This window comes from Acartia tonsa, chromosome 10, assembly GCF_053477335.1.
Source record: "Acartia tonsa isolate MP-2025a chromosome 10, ASM5347733v1, whole genome shotgun sequence".
NCBI lineage: Eukaryota > Metazoa > Arthropoda > Copepoda > Calanoida > Acartiidae > Acartia > Acartia tonsa.
Genome location: NC_137269.1, coordinates 25,528,120 through 25,545,117, shown reverse-complemented (window position 1 = coordinate 25,545,117; position 16,998 = coordinate 25,528,120). Strand labels below are relative to the sequence as shown.

General features: G+C 32.8%; 1 protein-coding gene across 1 annotated transcript in view; it reads right to left on the bottom strand.

Moving 5' to 3' along the window:
- Window positions 1-332: 332 nt before the first annotated feature.
- Window positions 333-16,998, bottom strand: part of LOC145329699 (uncharacterized) — a 94,179-nt gene continuing 77,513 nt past the window's right edge. The window contains exon 3 of the mRNA XM_080174061.1: window positions 333-7,275. Coding sequence (XP_080030187.1) covers window positions 1,502-7,275 — 5,774 coding nt within the window. The 3' untranslated portion in view covers window positions 333-1,501. The remainder of the gene's footprint in view (window positions 7,276-16,998) is intronic.

Here is a 16,998-nt window from a genome sequence, read left to right as displayed (position 1 = left end):
TTAATTTGATTCTAGATAAATTTAAAGTTTGGTAGACAGTAAAGACTCAATATAATGAAATAATAAAGATGTTTAAAAACACGAAGAAAAAAAGCATTGACTTGAAAAAGTTGCTCCTTTTGAAAAATATCATTCTTGCTTTCTACTTAAAATAGATTTGCTGTGCTACTTAGGATAATTCAATAATTCTTAAAACCGTAGGTAGAAGAATTTTTGCCATCAAATTTTTTTAAAAATCCATATTTTCATGATTAAGATAATCTTAAATTTCTTTTTACCTGAAAATTCAATAACATGACATAAGCATAAAAAAATTAATAAAAAAATTAAAATAACATTATTGTACATATATTTATATAAAATCATATCTATCAGAATAAAAAACATACATATTTTAACATTTAAAATGTAACAGAAAAAAGACCAAAAATGGTATATAGCTTAAAACAAAATTTTATTCAATCATGAAAATAATTTCTAAACTAATATCAAACATATTATTTTTTTTTGATAAAATTAAATAATATTTTGTTAGAGGCTTTAGAACAAATTTTGAATAAAAAAGTAGGAATTTGATCACCTTATTTTATATGAGAATTGAATTTAAAATATGTTTATCATCTTTAAAATTATTTTAAAAATGGCAACAGCTAACATTTTGATCTTACCCTAAGGTGAATGGTATTTTTAAAATTCATCCTACTACAAATATTAAATTCAAGAGCAAATGATATTGATTAAAAAATGATAAACATATCTCTTTTTTTAATTTTCAACATAATTGTTTCACAAAAGTGTACATAGAGTTTCACATAATTTTTCACCAATGTATTTATTTTCAAATAAAGTATCAACCAGATATTTTAGGTAAAATTGATGTATTCGAAAAATAATTCTAATTCTGATTATAACATAGCAAATTATATTTACAAAAAAAAGTAAAAGAAAATGGGAAATATGATTAAGTAGAAAAGTAATCACAAAATTCTTCCTAAATTTCTAGACTAACTCTCACGTAGAATTTTAAATGATTACATTTTCTAGTTAAAAACTATAAAAAATTAATAATAATAATAAAATAATAAAGCCCACAGAATAATGCGTTAATGCATGAAAAAATGGCAAATTTTTGACTAAATGTAAAAAAAAACATGATTTCTTACAGCAAATGACATAGGTAACATTTTTAATGATTTTATAATGGACCAGAATAAAATTTTGATTGAGCAAAATTGTCAATAATTAAAAGTCAGTAGGTATTCAAAACAATTAAAATGTCTTTTTACCATTTTCTGTAAAAAATATTTATTTACTTCTACTAAAATTTCCCAACAGTCTGAGAGATACATGGCAAGTATTCTATTGTTATTTAATCTGAGAGTACATGGAATACTATTATAATTTAATGTGCTAAAAAGTCTTAGGTATTTGATTTTATTTTAATAAAGATAAAAAGCTAGGATAAGAGCTACCTAAAAAGTTAAAATCTGGTTTATAAAACCTAAGGATGGATGGTGGAATGTGCAGGGACATCTATACTTGACACTAGATTAGGTGGCAATGTGTCAATAATAAAGCTGTTCTTCAAAGTAATGTCAACTGGTCCCCTAGCGGCTCCCAACTCAAACAGCTCTATCTGATTCATGATTGGCAGCTCTGTCTTTTGAATTGGCTGTACAGTGGTAGGGTTTATGGCATCACGTTTTATCCTACGTCCATCCAGGACTATGGTTGACACAAGACTGGTAAATTCTCCAGGTCTGTCGCCAGACTTGAAAATGGTAAGAAGTGAGGTGGAGGGGCCGGCGGCTGGGGCTGCCACAGCTGTTGGCTGGATATTGTCAAAGAGATTCTTTTTGGGAAAGATGACACCAAGATCTTGACCTGATACAGCTTCTAAAACAGCATCTATGTCAAGGTTAGCAAGGTCTTCTTCTGTAAAGTCATCAAGATTGATTTTGGCCAACAACTGTTCATTTAGGGCCTCCTGTTCTCTGGCAATTTGCTGTGCCTGCTGCTGCTCTTGCAGCTTCTTTGCCAGCAGTGCTTCTTGTTGTTGGAGGGCTAAAACTTGTTGTTGTTGTAAAGCTTGCTGTTCTTGCTGTTGTTTCAGCAAGGGATTGCCTCCAGAGCCAAGAATAGCTGGCAGTAAACTGGCCAGCTGCTGGTTTAATCCAGGTACAACAGGAGCTTGTGTCTGCAGAATTGGAGCCAATATATTAGGGATAGTGGGTGCTACAGCAGGTGTATGAACTTGAGTTTCAGTACTGTACTCAGTGGCTGTTACTACTTTAGTAGAACTTTCAATAATTGTGGTTGTTATGGCCTTTCCTCTCAGAGTGATGGGAAGGACAGTTGACTCTTCTTCAGTAATAGTAGTTACATAGGTACTTGTGTGGGTGATAAAATTAGTTACAGGAGTTGAAGGCACAATAAGAGGGGGGGCAGCACTGTTGATAGCAGGCAGGGCAGGTGTGCTCTGGATAGGTGACTGGCTGTTGCCAAGTAAGAGGTGTTGTAAGAGGCTGTTTAGGAGCTGATTTTGATCCACAGGTTCAACTATTTGGGTGGTTACAGTCTCAACATTGTAGATGGTTGATGGAATGATGTGAGAAAATTGTGTTCTTCTGCCACGGATTAAAGTTGGTGTAAATTCTATCCGTGTTGTTTCAGTGGCTCTCAGAGCATCAAAAAGAATGTCCTGAACACCAATCTGAGGAGTGAAAGTGTGAGCATTGGCATAAATTACAGGGCTGTTGTTGATATCAGTTGACTTAAGAGCTGTGACAGCCACAACCTCAAGACTGGGGCTGGTGGACAGGATGTCACGCAGCTCTGTCCTGCCAAACTCTACAACAGGAATCTTGGTGGCAACTGGAACTTGATGGGTGACTGTAATGTAATCAGGAACCTCTTCAGATGAAGACTGTAGGTCAGTATCAGCATAATCATAATAGTCATAATCACTATAATCAATAACCTGGGGACGGCTGAACAAACTATTTCTAGTAGAGGAAGTGTCAGTTGTGCCAAACCTGCTTCTAGTGCTGTCACGATTAAATAAATTTTGATTTCTAGTTGAGCCAAAGCTGTTAATGCTGCGGCTGTCAGTTGAAAATGTCCTTGGCCTAAACCTACTGAATCTAGAGACAGCAGAAGGCGTTGTGGTTGGGGGTTGAGTAGTGGTATCCCTGTCCCTAAATCTAGTGTCCCTAAACCTAGTTCTGGTCCTGGTGAGGGCTGGGGAGGAGGTAGTCTCCTCTCTGGTGGATGGGTTTCTGGACCTAAATCTTGAGCGGGATCTGGTGTCTGTGGCTTGGCGACGGAACTGTTGTTTGGTCACATCAGAACCAGGGACCAGATTGCTAGAATATAAATCATCATTATCATTAAATATTTCATCATTATCATAATTTACAGATGTCTCGGCAGGAGAATGGCGGAAGGCAGTAAAAGGAGGATTGTCTTTGTTGAGGAAATATTGAGGTTGAGAATAGGAGGATGAGGATTGAGAGGATTGTGAGGAGGATGTGTAAGGATAGGATTGGGAACGTCTGAAAATATAGGATTGCCGTCTCTCTGTCCGAGCTCCAAAATCAGAACCATATACCTGTCTTTTTTGACGTGCATTGGTGAAGGGTCTTCTATTGGAAAACAAGGATTTTATCCTTTCCCTGGCACGCTCACGCCTTGCCTTAATTTCATCAGGAAGATCAATATTAGCTTCAGTATTAGGACGCCTAGTTATAGTCTGTCTTTGAGAGGAAACAAAAATGGGTGCATTTCCACCAGGAATGGAGGGGAAGTTAGGAATGGAAAGGGAATTTCTGTCATTGTCATCACTATCATTGTCTATCTCTTCGTCATTGTTGATTTTGTTAGCCTCCTGCAACTGCCTCAATCTATTCTGCTGCAACGCCTTTAGCCTGGCCTTGAATGGATTTGATTTATTTCTTTGAATAGGCCTGATAAAAACAGTTGGGGAGGTTGTAGACTCAACTAGCTCACTGCTAAATGTCTTGGATCCCCTCTGTAGAACAGATGATGGATTGATGCTATCTGAAGCTGCTCCAAATGCAGATGTTGAAATAGGAATGCTAGAACCTCGGAGCTGAGAGCTGCTAAATCTGCTTTGACCTCTGCTAAAAAAGTTAGCACTGGACAAGAATCTTGAGCTGGTATCAAACAGAGGACTGTTTACTGCAGCTGAGCTGGCAGGAGTTGCAATCAAAGTTGGCTTAACACTGTTCTTGGTTCTTGTTGCCACAGTTGTGCTCACCCTGGCTCTGCTTGGCTTGAATAGTCTGGGAATCTGTCTGTTGCTAAGGTTGGGACGGATTACAGGGGTAAATGTGTTGCCAGAGTTGCCTGGCCTAGAGAAGAGAAGCTTGTTCCTAACTCTTGATGGACGAACAGTGCCTCTACCTCTGTTCTCATTTCCATCATCATTTTCCTCAGAATCATCCTCTTCATCATTAGATTCAGTGGTAAGAACAAAGTCATCATCATCATCAAAACCTTGTGATGAGGTTAGTGAAAACTGAGAGCTGGTTGCAAGAGTATCAAACACAGACTTGTCTTCCTCGCCCTCACTGGACTGAAGTACAGGAACAACAGTTGAAATCTCTTCAGAGCCATCAAGATCTTCAGTGATACTGGTAGTAGGGAAGGTAAACGCTGTCTGCTCAATAAAAGAGTTGGTGGGAGGTGTAGCATTGATTTCTTCGCCAGATAAACCTGGAAGAGCTGCTTCAATGACAGATGTGTAAGCAGCAGATCCTTCCAGAATATTAGTGAGGGTTTCTTCACTACTTGTAATGATAGTTTCTGATCCATCAACGCTTGTTGTCCAGTAAGTGAAGGTAGTATAGAATGTAACACTCTCTTCAATTAGTGTTGGTTGGATGATTCCATCAGTAACAATATTTGTAACAGTCTCCAAGTTACTCATAACTGTGGTTGTGCTACCTTTAAACAATGTTGTTAGGTAGGTGTAAGTTGTATACACTGTCCTGGGTGCAACAATAATGCTTTCAGCATCAAGTTCCTGTTCGGAAGATTCAGTGGTAGCTGTGGTAGAAACTTCAGTGACCTCCTCAGTCAAGCCAGGAGTCTCGGTGGTGATAGAATCTGTATCATCTTCTCCATCATTTTTGGTAGTCTCTGTTTGAACAGTTGATACCTCAATAGCATCAATAGTAAAGACAGATTCTTCAGTTGGTCTTGTGTCAATCAGAGAGTTGGTAGTTGTTTCATCTGTTGTTTCAGGAGTAGTCAGTTCTCTTTGCAGCTGTCTGTCTTTAATTGATGAGACCTCCAGTCTTCTTACAGGGAAAGCTGAGATTGAACTTTTGGAAGGGCTATTGCTGGCATCAGTTATCAATGTGATTTTAGCTGATGATGTAGGAAGAATTTCAGTGACTGGTGTCACAACACCAATGTTAATGGCTTCAGTATTGGTGTTTGAGTAAATATCAGTGCTGGTCTGAACAGAGGCTGTACCATCAACTGTAATTGTTTTGAAATAGGTATAGGTTGTGTAAAAATAGTTGGGTATTTTGGAACCTCTAGGACGATCACCCTCAATTGTATCATCAATAATATTGAAGCTAACTGGCTTGCCATCTTGGCTTCTTGGCTGTTCAAACAGTCTGGTGTTGGGGCGGCCAACAAATCCTGAAGCATCAGAGGCAAACAGACAGCTGGAGTCAAGCTCACAAGAAATGCTAATGGCTGGCAGGTCAGTAGACTTCAAAATGTTGGTTAATGTATTAACATTTGAAATAATCTCCAATCTGCTCTTGACTCTTGTTGTGGACTCTTTGTAGAAGGTGGTGAAGTAGGTAAAGGTTGTGTAAAGAGTTTTAAATACAAGCTCAACATCGGCAGAAGGGTCAATAGAGGGTAGCAAATCCAGGGGCGATTCAGTGATTTCATACCCAACAGACTGCTGCTCAAGTTCTTCAGAAGGTGATAGAGTTGTGGACACAAAAACAGGAACAGAGCTGCTGGGTGCAATATTAAATCTTGATCTAGACACAGTGTTGTACACACTTGATCTTAAGGCAGCAGAGGATGACAGCAAAGATTTCAGAGCATTGATACCAGATGTATGTTTCCTAAATTCATCCTCATCTTCCTCTTCAAAGCTCTCCTTCTTATCATCCTGATCATCATCTACGATATTAAGTCCAGGTCTTGCATTGAAGTCAAAAGCTTTAGGAAGCTTAACCTGGCCAATGGCAGGCCTAGCACTGCTTGTGAATGATTGAGTAAACGAGCTAGTTGGTTCAATTCTTGTTGGGAAAATATTTTTAGTTGCAGTATTGTAGTCATTCTTGGGCTTGAAAATAACAACAGTATCATCAATGGTGGTTGTAAAGTCAACAAAGCCAATGTAAGTAACAGAAGCCATGGTTGATTTTTCTGGCTTGTCTTGTGGCAGAAATCTGTGCTGTCTGGCGGGTTTCTGTTTTTCAGTAATGGGATTCAACACTTCAATCTTGGGAGTTGGAATATTGAGCTGTCCATTGTGGTCAACAGTGAAGGTTGGCAGAGCCTGTACAGGTTTGGAGGGATCAATTTCAATCTCATTTGCTTCAGACTCAATTGCAACAAGATCATCAAGGTCAACCTGTCTTGGACGCTTAATGGTGCCAGGGAGGTCGTCGATTTCATTCAGAATCTCTTCCTCAAATTTAGAATCTTCATGGAAAAAAGAATGTCCAATAGTCTTGGTGACAGCAGCAATGCTAGGATTGTTTCCACCAATACCATAGCTGCTAAAGACCGAATCCTTGATTCTCTGTTCAGCCTCTTGATCATCAGTGTTGAGATAGGCATCATAACCAAAAGCTGGTGTGGGCTTGATTTGCTCAGTGTCGGTGACAACATTAGTGATGGATGAAACAAGATGAGCATAATGACCATCAACATAGGTTCTGTACTCTTCAATGGTGTAGTAAGTAGAAACAGGCCCGTGGATGTCAAGACTTGTAGAGGACCCAATGAGGCCAGTTGGCCTGGCAGGAGCATTATAATTTTGGCTCGCAGTTGGTGCAATCCTGTAATACTCCCTACTGCTGGTTGTCTGAATCTTGGCATACACATCATTGATGGCGGTGCCAATATGCTGGGTCATGTACTCGGTGGTGGTTCCGTCATTGATGAAGGTGTCAACGGTGGAGGTGAGAACGCCCTGGGGAAAGTTGAGGGGAGCTGTGGCCTCCAGGTACAAGGTTGTTGTGGCATCTCCTCCAGCTGGACGGATTATACCTGAAAAAAATAAATCTTATTAATACAATATAATTAATTATTTTAACTAGCTATCATTCTATTCTATAAAAAGATGAATATACATTTTCAAGTAGAACTTTTTCAAAAAAGGATTAAATGAAAAGAAAAGAAATCCTTGTTATAAAAGAATAATTTAATAATGAGCTTAAAAGTTGTTGTAGAGTTTCATATAATTAGATTCTTTTTACAAGCATAGCTACTACAAAATTGGGATATTATCTAAATTAAAGTATGCAAACCTGTTAGAAAAGGCTTATATTTATTAAAATCCTATCTTTATGTTCAAACAGTTAACAGTGCTTTTAAAAATCATGAAGTTAGCTTGTTATTGCTGTGCTACTGTTAACATCATCATCATTCTTGTTTCAATGTGCATATAATGATTCTAATTCTAAATTAGTTTCAGAGCAAATTAAACTTGTTTAATAAATCTTTTGTTGAATAGGATCTGTTTATAAAATTATATAATTTAATTAGATTGTATTATGTATAATATTTATTCATTAAATTATAATTGACTGTATTTTTGTCATAATTAAATATTTTTTTGATTAAAAAAATCTAACAAACCCTACCAACTTTACTTTTTGAGAAAATGTCAACATTATATGATTCAAAAAGCAGAATATAAATCCTACTTATATGTTTGTGGCTTTCATTAAATGAAAACCTGTAGGGAACATGGAAAAAGAAAGTAATGTTTTTTTTCACGCTTCAAAAGCCACACACACACTGACTTAAGTTGTAGTATTTACTAGGGAGGAAGATGATATTGGATAATAAATATTTCTGGTACAAACTCTTTTATTAGTTGGCTTAAAACTTTGGGTACTTTTATTAGATCTTGATTGGTTGGTTCAAACTAGTAGAGTCCAAACTTTTCAACCAATATTTTCGGTCTTAAGAAGTTGCTTTTTATATTATTAGTATAGATAACCATCGATTTATCGTCAATTGTCTTATCGCAAAAAAAATAAAATTATAATTCGTAGCATAATAGTTATTTTTCGCATCGTATTATAAACAGCTTTCCGCGGATATAGAATGTACAATTATGAGATTAAAACCAGTTTTTTAGCCCCGAGGTGCCGAATGCACGGGCTAAAAAAACTGGTTTTAATCTTATGATTGTACATTTTTATATTCGTAGAAAGCTGGATAAAATACGATGCTAGACATAGTTTTTTCGTATGGATGAGGTTCCTATCCACCGGATTCGAATGAATACGAGAAATAATATTACTCTTATTTTTTCTAGAGCAAATTCAGAGCCTTGGAAAGGCACACATACATCCTAATATTTAAAATAATGTAATTTTTAAATATATTGAAAAAGTTTTAAAATTCCAGAAACTAAAATGATATTCATATATAAAAGAGAGATAAAACTTTATTTCTATAGAAATATTTTTCTATTTCATGTTGTTTTCATAGAAAATATTTTCAAACACTATATTTTCACACATTTTCTATTGATATCAAAACTTTACTTTTTTCTAAATATATTATCAGTTAATTTTCATTTCTTTTATTTCAATTTTAGAAATGTTAAAAATAGAAAGGGGTCTAAATTAGCAAAATTATTTTTTTAAAGCAAATCTACTCAGTTTAAGCTCTATAAGTTATTTGACCAAAAAAACAAATGTAATGGTTAAGAAAGAAATTAATAATGATTATAAAATAGTTTAATTGCCACAAATCTTCGATTATTATTCATTTTTTTGTTGATATCCTTGAAACAAAAAAATATGTAATAAAAAGTATACATTTTGTATTAAAGTTACTCCTATTCTATAGATACTTATCCTTGTTTTTAAAATGAAACTATTGACCATAAATAACCTGGTGCTGATAATTTGCCAAGTATTATAAATTATAGAACATGAAAGTTTTAATTTGTGTGTCAGCGAAGCACATCGCTGTGTGTGATCATCTTCTATCTAATTTACAACAATGGTTATATTATTACTTGGATGTTACACCAGATTTTCATGTTCTCTAATAAAATGAAACACGCAGTGGGCTAAGATAACGATCCAATTCTAATCTCTCCCCTCCTACTTTTGGAACGAACTCACAAATAAATGAGTTCTATGTTAGCAAGTTAAATTGACGACAGTTTTTCCCCTGTCATAATATCCACGTATATTCTACAATTTACATCCATTTTTACAACTTTTTTCCTTTCTAGAAAGGAGACTTTTTAAATATTGAAGTAAACCAAAAATAGCTGTTTAAATCTAATTGCATACTTTGATATAATTTTGAATAAAATGGGAATGTGTTTTGGTAATGCAATCTACTCTAAAACTTGGAGTAATTCATCTGTCCGGTGACTATTTTTCATTAGAAGCTATAGAAGATAGAGGACTTATATTTCTTGTTAAGTTGTTTTGAATATCCTAATGTAAGCCGTTTTCATACCGTAAAATATCCACTTTTATCTCCTTCAAAGACACCAGAAGAGCTTTCAGTTTTGTTTTTTCCTTTCTATTTTTAAATTACCTCATTTCATTGCCCTGTAATTAACACTTAATCACCATCAAGTGAAAGTCAGATAAAAATCAAATTTTTAACATGATATCAAAATATTAATTGCTTATGCGTTATTTTTTCGCACGAATACATTGCAAATAAAACAAATAAGTTGACAGTTATATAGTAGCTTTGCTTCAATAGATTTACTTGACCTCTCGCTACATTTTAATGAAAATAATTGAAAAAAATACGTTTGCATTTTTATTTTGTTGCAATTTTTATATAATTTTCTTCAAATTAAGGCACTACAAAGGCCTTTTGGGTCTTTTAAATCCTTTCGAACAAAATTTAAATGTTATTTTGTGAATTTTTTGTTATTACGTTCTTTTGTTTAATTTTCTTTCTTTATCAATAGAAAAAATTATAATATAATATATAAGGTATGAGAATGAAATATTTCAATATCTGCTATGTCATTGAATATAATTCTACCCCGCGCACGTCATATATTTATTAGAGGAATTCAAATACAATAATTGATGCTTCCCCTCTTGCATCTAGGGGAGGTGAAGAATTTTAGAAAAATAGCCTAAAACCTCCCCAGGATATTTATAAAGCTTCCCTAAAAAGTACAATCAATTCGGACCAGTATTTTCGAAACCTTACTTCTTTATATTACAAATGTTTAAATATTTTCAAAAGTTATATAATTTGTAAGCACTCTAATACATATGGTATCATTCCATATATCTAAATACAAATTCATACCCCATACCTAATACTCACTCATATAACTTTTATAAAGATTGAAATTAAAGCCTCAAACCATATGTATTAAATTAGTTTAAATCATTTCCGATTCATATTGTTTACAAGAACTATTAGGAATTTTTATGTTAATAAATTTGAAAATATGTATGTTTGTCCTATAATAAAAACTATAAAGAATTAAGATTTTATTGTTTGAAGCTTAAGATCTCGCAAATTACGGGTCTTATTTTAACTTTTTAAATAATATTATTAGTTGCAGACTGTCAAAAAAACAGATATACAAACATTAGTTAAAGAGTAGCCACGCAACTTCAACCATGCTAAAATTAGGCTAAAAACTGTTTCCTTATTTAAACAAATTATTCCAAATTTTCATAAATCAAGACCAGTGTAAAGTATGAAATATTTTTGTTTAAGGTCAGCCAATGCTTAAAGGCATAATAATCAGGCTAAAATTAACTGGCATTATTCGCAGCACAGCTACTCTTTAATTAGGTTCTGTCTATACGTCGTTATATCTGTCTTTTAAATGATTAAGAAAAAGCCATTGGGTATACTTTTGTTATAGATATATTAAAGGAATTGCATTTATTAATTTTATAAGTTACATCTGCTTATGATCATATAGACATATTTGTCCTAGTGTTGTATGCCTCAAGAGTGGGCCTATTTGTTATGTTGAGATATGCTGTAAGATATAAATAGTGTAGTGTGTGGTTTGTCTCAATATCTTAATGCAATCTTAATTCTTCACTGGGATCTTAACTTACAAACACTCAAACCTAGTAAACTTTGGTGCTGTTATTATATTAACATAAGTACATGGCTTTAATGTATTTTTTTTAAATTAGATCAAGTTGTATCAATAGGTTTACAATAGAAATAAGTAATTAGCTATGTACCATTTATTCAAATGATTTATAGTCAAATTGTATGTCAATAACTTGGTACTAGGTACAACAGGGAAAGCAAAGATTGACATAGACCTCCCCCGTTTTATACAGTTGGGTATCTCATTTTAAAAGATGTAATCATAGAATATCAAATAAGTTTAATTCGGATAAAATATGCTTCGGATTATTAATACAAGTTTAACACATTTAAGAGTTAGAATAGAAAAGAAGGTTCGCTACCTTTTATAAAAATATAACCCCCATACAGAACTGTTCTAAGATGTGCAACTTTAAATATGCATAGAAAATATGTGCCGTCATTATATCAAAGTTAATCGACTGTTTAGATCCTAAATCTGTGTCTTATAATCGCAAAAAAATATATATATGAAAGTGTCAAAATAAGACATTAAATTCATTTTTTTATAAATCAAATTAAAACTAAGCTAAGATTTAAGTAGGTTTAAATTGTAAAGCATACTATTAATTAAACGTTATCAGTAAACATCAAGCTTGTCTAAAGTTTTAGATTGACGCTAAATAATCTTGAATAACTAAAATAAGCTACATGACTATTCATGTATAGTAATCCATGTTTAGACATTTATGGGGGGTGGTCAAATGAGGAGTTCATTCCCTTCTGCATATGTATCAAAGTATAAAATCTACACAACCGCATATTATTTCAACAGCAAAAAAGAACCCCTTCCCGTTTTACTTTATACCTTTATCAATTATTAAACTACTTCTAGTACTTATTTGTTGTTAATTATTTCCAAATATTAAACACCTTGCGGAAATGAATACACACCGGCAAATTGAAGGTATTAGATTAAAATGAAGACAGATAAATCAACATGTCAATATAAACCCAAAGTCATTCAATTCAACTTTCAACAACTTTATCATTGCAGTTGGTTCAATACTTGAAAAACAAGGATGACTATATCCATAAAAAACAGCATTTAAAATTAACCAGACAGACAAATAAACATGAAATATGATCAGACAATAAGTATAAACAAAAACTCGATGCTAATATATCTTAGAATTGCTTACAATGCAGGATATTTCATATGATCGAACTTTCATTTTTTAAAAACTTTTACTTTATAAAATTTAGAATAGAAAACGTGCATATTGACCTATATATCAACTTTTCTTTTCATTCGTAAACAAGCATTCTATAACATATGTGAATTTAATTACAATTTGAATTTTGTAATAGATAACACAAAGCTTTGATTATATTGTTATTTCCATAAATTATTAGCTTTCCAAACACGCAGCTTTTCTTTTATAAGGTTTTGTTTCTTAAAAGATAACTCATATCTTAATTTAGGCATGTTAGAATGATGTTTACTCTTTAGAGTCTTTATTTAGGTATATTTTCAGAAGTGTAGCAACTCTAGAGTTATTACTAGAAAGTCCGTACGTGTTTCTATTGTAAATTTCGAAAAGGAATAGAATTTAGTAAATTGACTTCTCTTGTTTAGCAATACCGAAAAAGTTAGAAAAATAGTTCGCGTACATTTTTTCATATTTAAAACACTACTATTAAACTTAATCGACCTTGTTTTTATTTAATGCATGGAGCCAAAATCGCAACTCTGACAGACACACAAATTTTGTGTGAATAATATTAACGTGTTAAGAAAACTTGCCTTTGGACAAACCAATTTGTGCTTGTAATGTAAGTAAGATTGAAAATACTATTTGACTCTCAGACTGACGGACGGACAGACAGACAGACAGTGACAGATTGACCACCGTGAAATAAGATTCTTTATGAAAGGGGTAATCATGACTGAAACTCTATGAAAAGTAAAAATAAAATAATCCTATTTTCATTCTATGTGTATTTTTTATAATTTATGCGCATATGATATCTAAAACAAATGTTGGTTCTCATAGACAACTATTCACACAATTTCTGTATATTTTCTCTTATTTATCTTTAGCAAATAATAAAGAAGAATAATTACGTTTTTTTAGAAAATAATATCTAGATGTACTTATATTTTCTTCTTTAAAAAGTGTTGATTTATAAAAGGTAGGACTGACATATAATTATTGTAGAAATGCTTTACTTTGAACATCCTAATTTTTTTGGCATTGAAATGAAGAAGTGTGTTTTGAATTTTATTATTTTACAACCCCCCTCCCTTCCTAAATAATTTTCTTTCTACAAATATTGGTTTAAGGACTTTATAAAAGGAAGAGGTTTTCTTCTGGATGATAGAAATAGATACATCAATGTTTAACTAGACAACCCCCCGCTATCTGACCATTCTTGTCATATGCCCTCCACCCCCCCCCCCCCCGCGAAAACTGACCAAAATTTTCCTGTACGCCCACGATATGTCCTGAAACGCACACACACGAACAAGTACTTTAAGACTCTTGGTAAATTTTCTGTGCTCGTGTTAAACAACTTTTTGGGCAAGTGAAAATTAAATGCACTTTAAGTGAAGATTGATAACATTTAGAAAATATATTTAGTTTTGATAATGTGCTTCTTATTGACAAATTTGTGCTTTAAAATTATGATTTTTATTCTTTTTTTGTAAAACTTGTCCCCATGACACTTGTGACCAAGCCTATATATTTATATTTGTCCTTAAAAGTTTGAAGCATGTTTCATCAACTTTTATAAGAGATTTCATACATACACAATATATACAAAAGGGAAATATAAAGGAGTGCTGTAGACTTATAGTTTTCTTATTCCCTGTAGAACTTATTCTTTTGTTGACATTATATTGCATAAGTAAAAGTGGTCATCACTGACAAAAAATAATACTTTTAGTTAAAATCATTATATTTTTATGTTGACATTATATGAACAAAAAGAGTTTAAATCAAAGACTTAAGAAGACAAGATGTATGGGGTTTAATTAAAAATAACCCTGATATATGAATAAAAAAATGGCAATGAGATACAACACGTAAAAAATTAATTTAAAATTCAACAAAATTTAATTAAGCTAATCAAATCAAAATGAAAATGGAAAGGCCCCAAAAAGCATTTCCTATTGAATTTAGTACCGACTAAATTAGATTATTTTATGTAAGATAACTTTTATTGAATAAAACGAAAGCCTTTTTTTTTAATTTAAACTTATTAAACATTTAATACAGTGAAGGTAAATAATATTTTTTTTTACAAAAGTGATTTTTTTTCAATTGCATTTTTTGAGGTAATATCTATGACCAAAACTCATAAAAATGCTGTAATATCACAAAATTTTGTAAGAATGAATAGACTACTTATCGTTTCGTCTAAAATTTTCTAAGATTTAAAAAAATTCCAAAATTCACCACACCAGTTGCCTTGAGATCATTTTTCCTTTACCTTTTTTTTCTACAAAAGTGGTACTGGGAGGGAAAAGGGCCCTTATGCCAAAAGTTATCCAAAAGCGTTTAAGAAAATTAATATTAAAAGGATATCTCGCTGTATGCTATCGCCTTCGAGTCAATTCAGGGCCCAGATAACAGGGGATTAATTCCTGTAGTTATCTAAGGAATTAAACTCATTATTTAAACAGTATTTTTTTCACAAAAATTATAAGAAAAAACTTTTTTTCCCATTGGTAGCTAAGCAACAATATTTTTATTAATAAGATTGTAATATATTAAAATAAAGATATTATATTATTTATTATGTAAATGTATGTTTAAACTATTATGAATAATGCGTTTTTAATTGTGTAACAAGTCTTTCAATTGACAATTTTGTTGGCTAAAAGTAGCTGTGTAAAACCTAAACCTAAAATAAATTCTTTCTTATTGATTATCTAGAATCCACCCCCTTACCCCTGTAGATGGTTGGCAAAGGCAACTATACCCCCCGACAGTTTGACCATGCCTTCAAGCGAAAGGAAGAAAGAAATTATCGTAGCTGGAAATCAATGACCACCTCCCCATCGCCCCCCCCCCCCCCACTATTCTCTATTCAAAATTCCTCCTTACCACTGTTTGAGATAAAACATTGAAAATGGGGGGGGGGGGGGGGGGTGGTAATTTTTTAACATGAAAAAACATGCAAGATTGTTGGTTCAGATTAAGTTTTTTTGGCTTTTATGCTTTTGATTAAATCTGGTTTATTGTTGTTTTTACAATTTTCATGATACTTTAAATCTGAAAATCTACAACAACTGAAAAAAAACACTTTATGGCTAAATTTTTAAGCAATAAAAGTTTATAATCCTGTTAGACATGGAAGTATTTTGTTGACAGACAATATCAATGCTATATTTCCTACAGCTTATTGACCGACATATCGTTATAATCCAGATATAACGTCGTTATTATAACCAACGTTTAAGTCAGCAACTTTCTTATAGACTCTATGGGTATACAATTTAGGCCTCATAAATACACAAGTGTACCTATTTATTATATGCATTTATGTATGGCTCATACCACAAATATGAAATTATAGACAAATTTCAAATCAAAGGGATAAGGCACTCGAGGAAAAAATAAATTTTATAAAATTTATTGAATGAATCTTTTTTAAACTACCATTTTAAAAAGTAAAATATTATTCTTAATTTTTAGATAAAAGTTTCATAAATAGTAATATTTTTAAAAACTAAATTGTATATCCCTAATAACCCAAACCACTGATGGGTATTAAGAATGTATATAGGGTAGATAAGGTCATTGTAATCAACAAACACGCTGCCTCTGTACTTTCTTATTTTCTTCACAGATGCATAGATGTGTATATGTATAAGATGTAATAACTGCATATATTTAGGAATAAACATCAAAATAGGATAAACATTGAGGTCAGGGCTGCAGTTAAATATCATATCCAATTAGGCTAATTGACATAATTTAATCCTACGAGCCGAAAAACCACAAAATATACCCTTTAGGACACTGTGCCTGCCGGGTTCTTCTAAACCTTACTTAACCTAACTTTAAATAACCACAAATAATTCAAGTAAATTTTTTGTTGGGTTCAATTGACGATTAGTGACAACAAAATTTGTAGGCACTTTTACAGCATTTGCTAATCCTTATACTAAAGTAACAGGATGTCTGTGTGTTTGTGTGTCTGTAACAAAGTATCTCGCTAACCACTGAACCTATCGGGTTCTTCTTAACAGGGTAGATTCTCATGAGTCCCGGGAAAGTTTATAACTATTTTGGGGGAGGGTACCACCATCCTCCCAAGAGAAATGACAAAAAAATCTATTTTTTTTTAATATTCGGGAGACTTCAACGTAACATAAAGAAGTATCGTAATATAAAGAATTATCGTAGAGACTTTAACAAACAAAAACATTTAAAGTGCCACTAGAGGCCTCTAGGGGTGTAGCCGCTAGTAAAGTTTCTATTTTAAGTTGTCAGAATTGCTTCACTACTTTTGGAAAACCTCATTTTTAATTTTTAACATATATCTTAAATGTCTTTAAGAAAAAAAATTAATTTGTTGGGTATGCAAAACTAAAATGGCCAGGCCATGAAAAATAAACCCTTAGGTAATTTTATTCATGGCTGTTTTGAATATCTACAATATCTCAATAAACATGAATTCATACAAAAG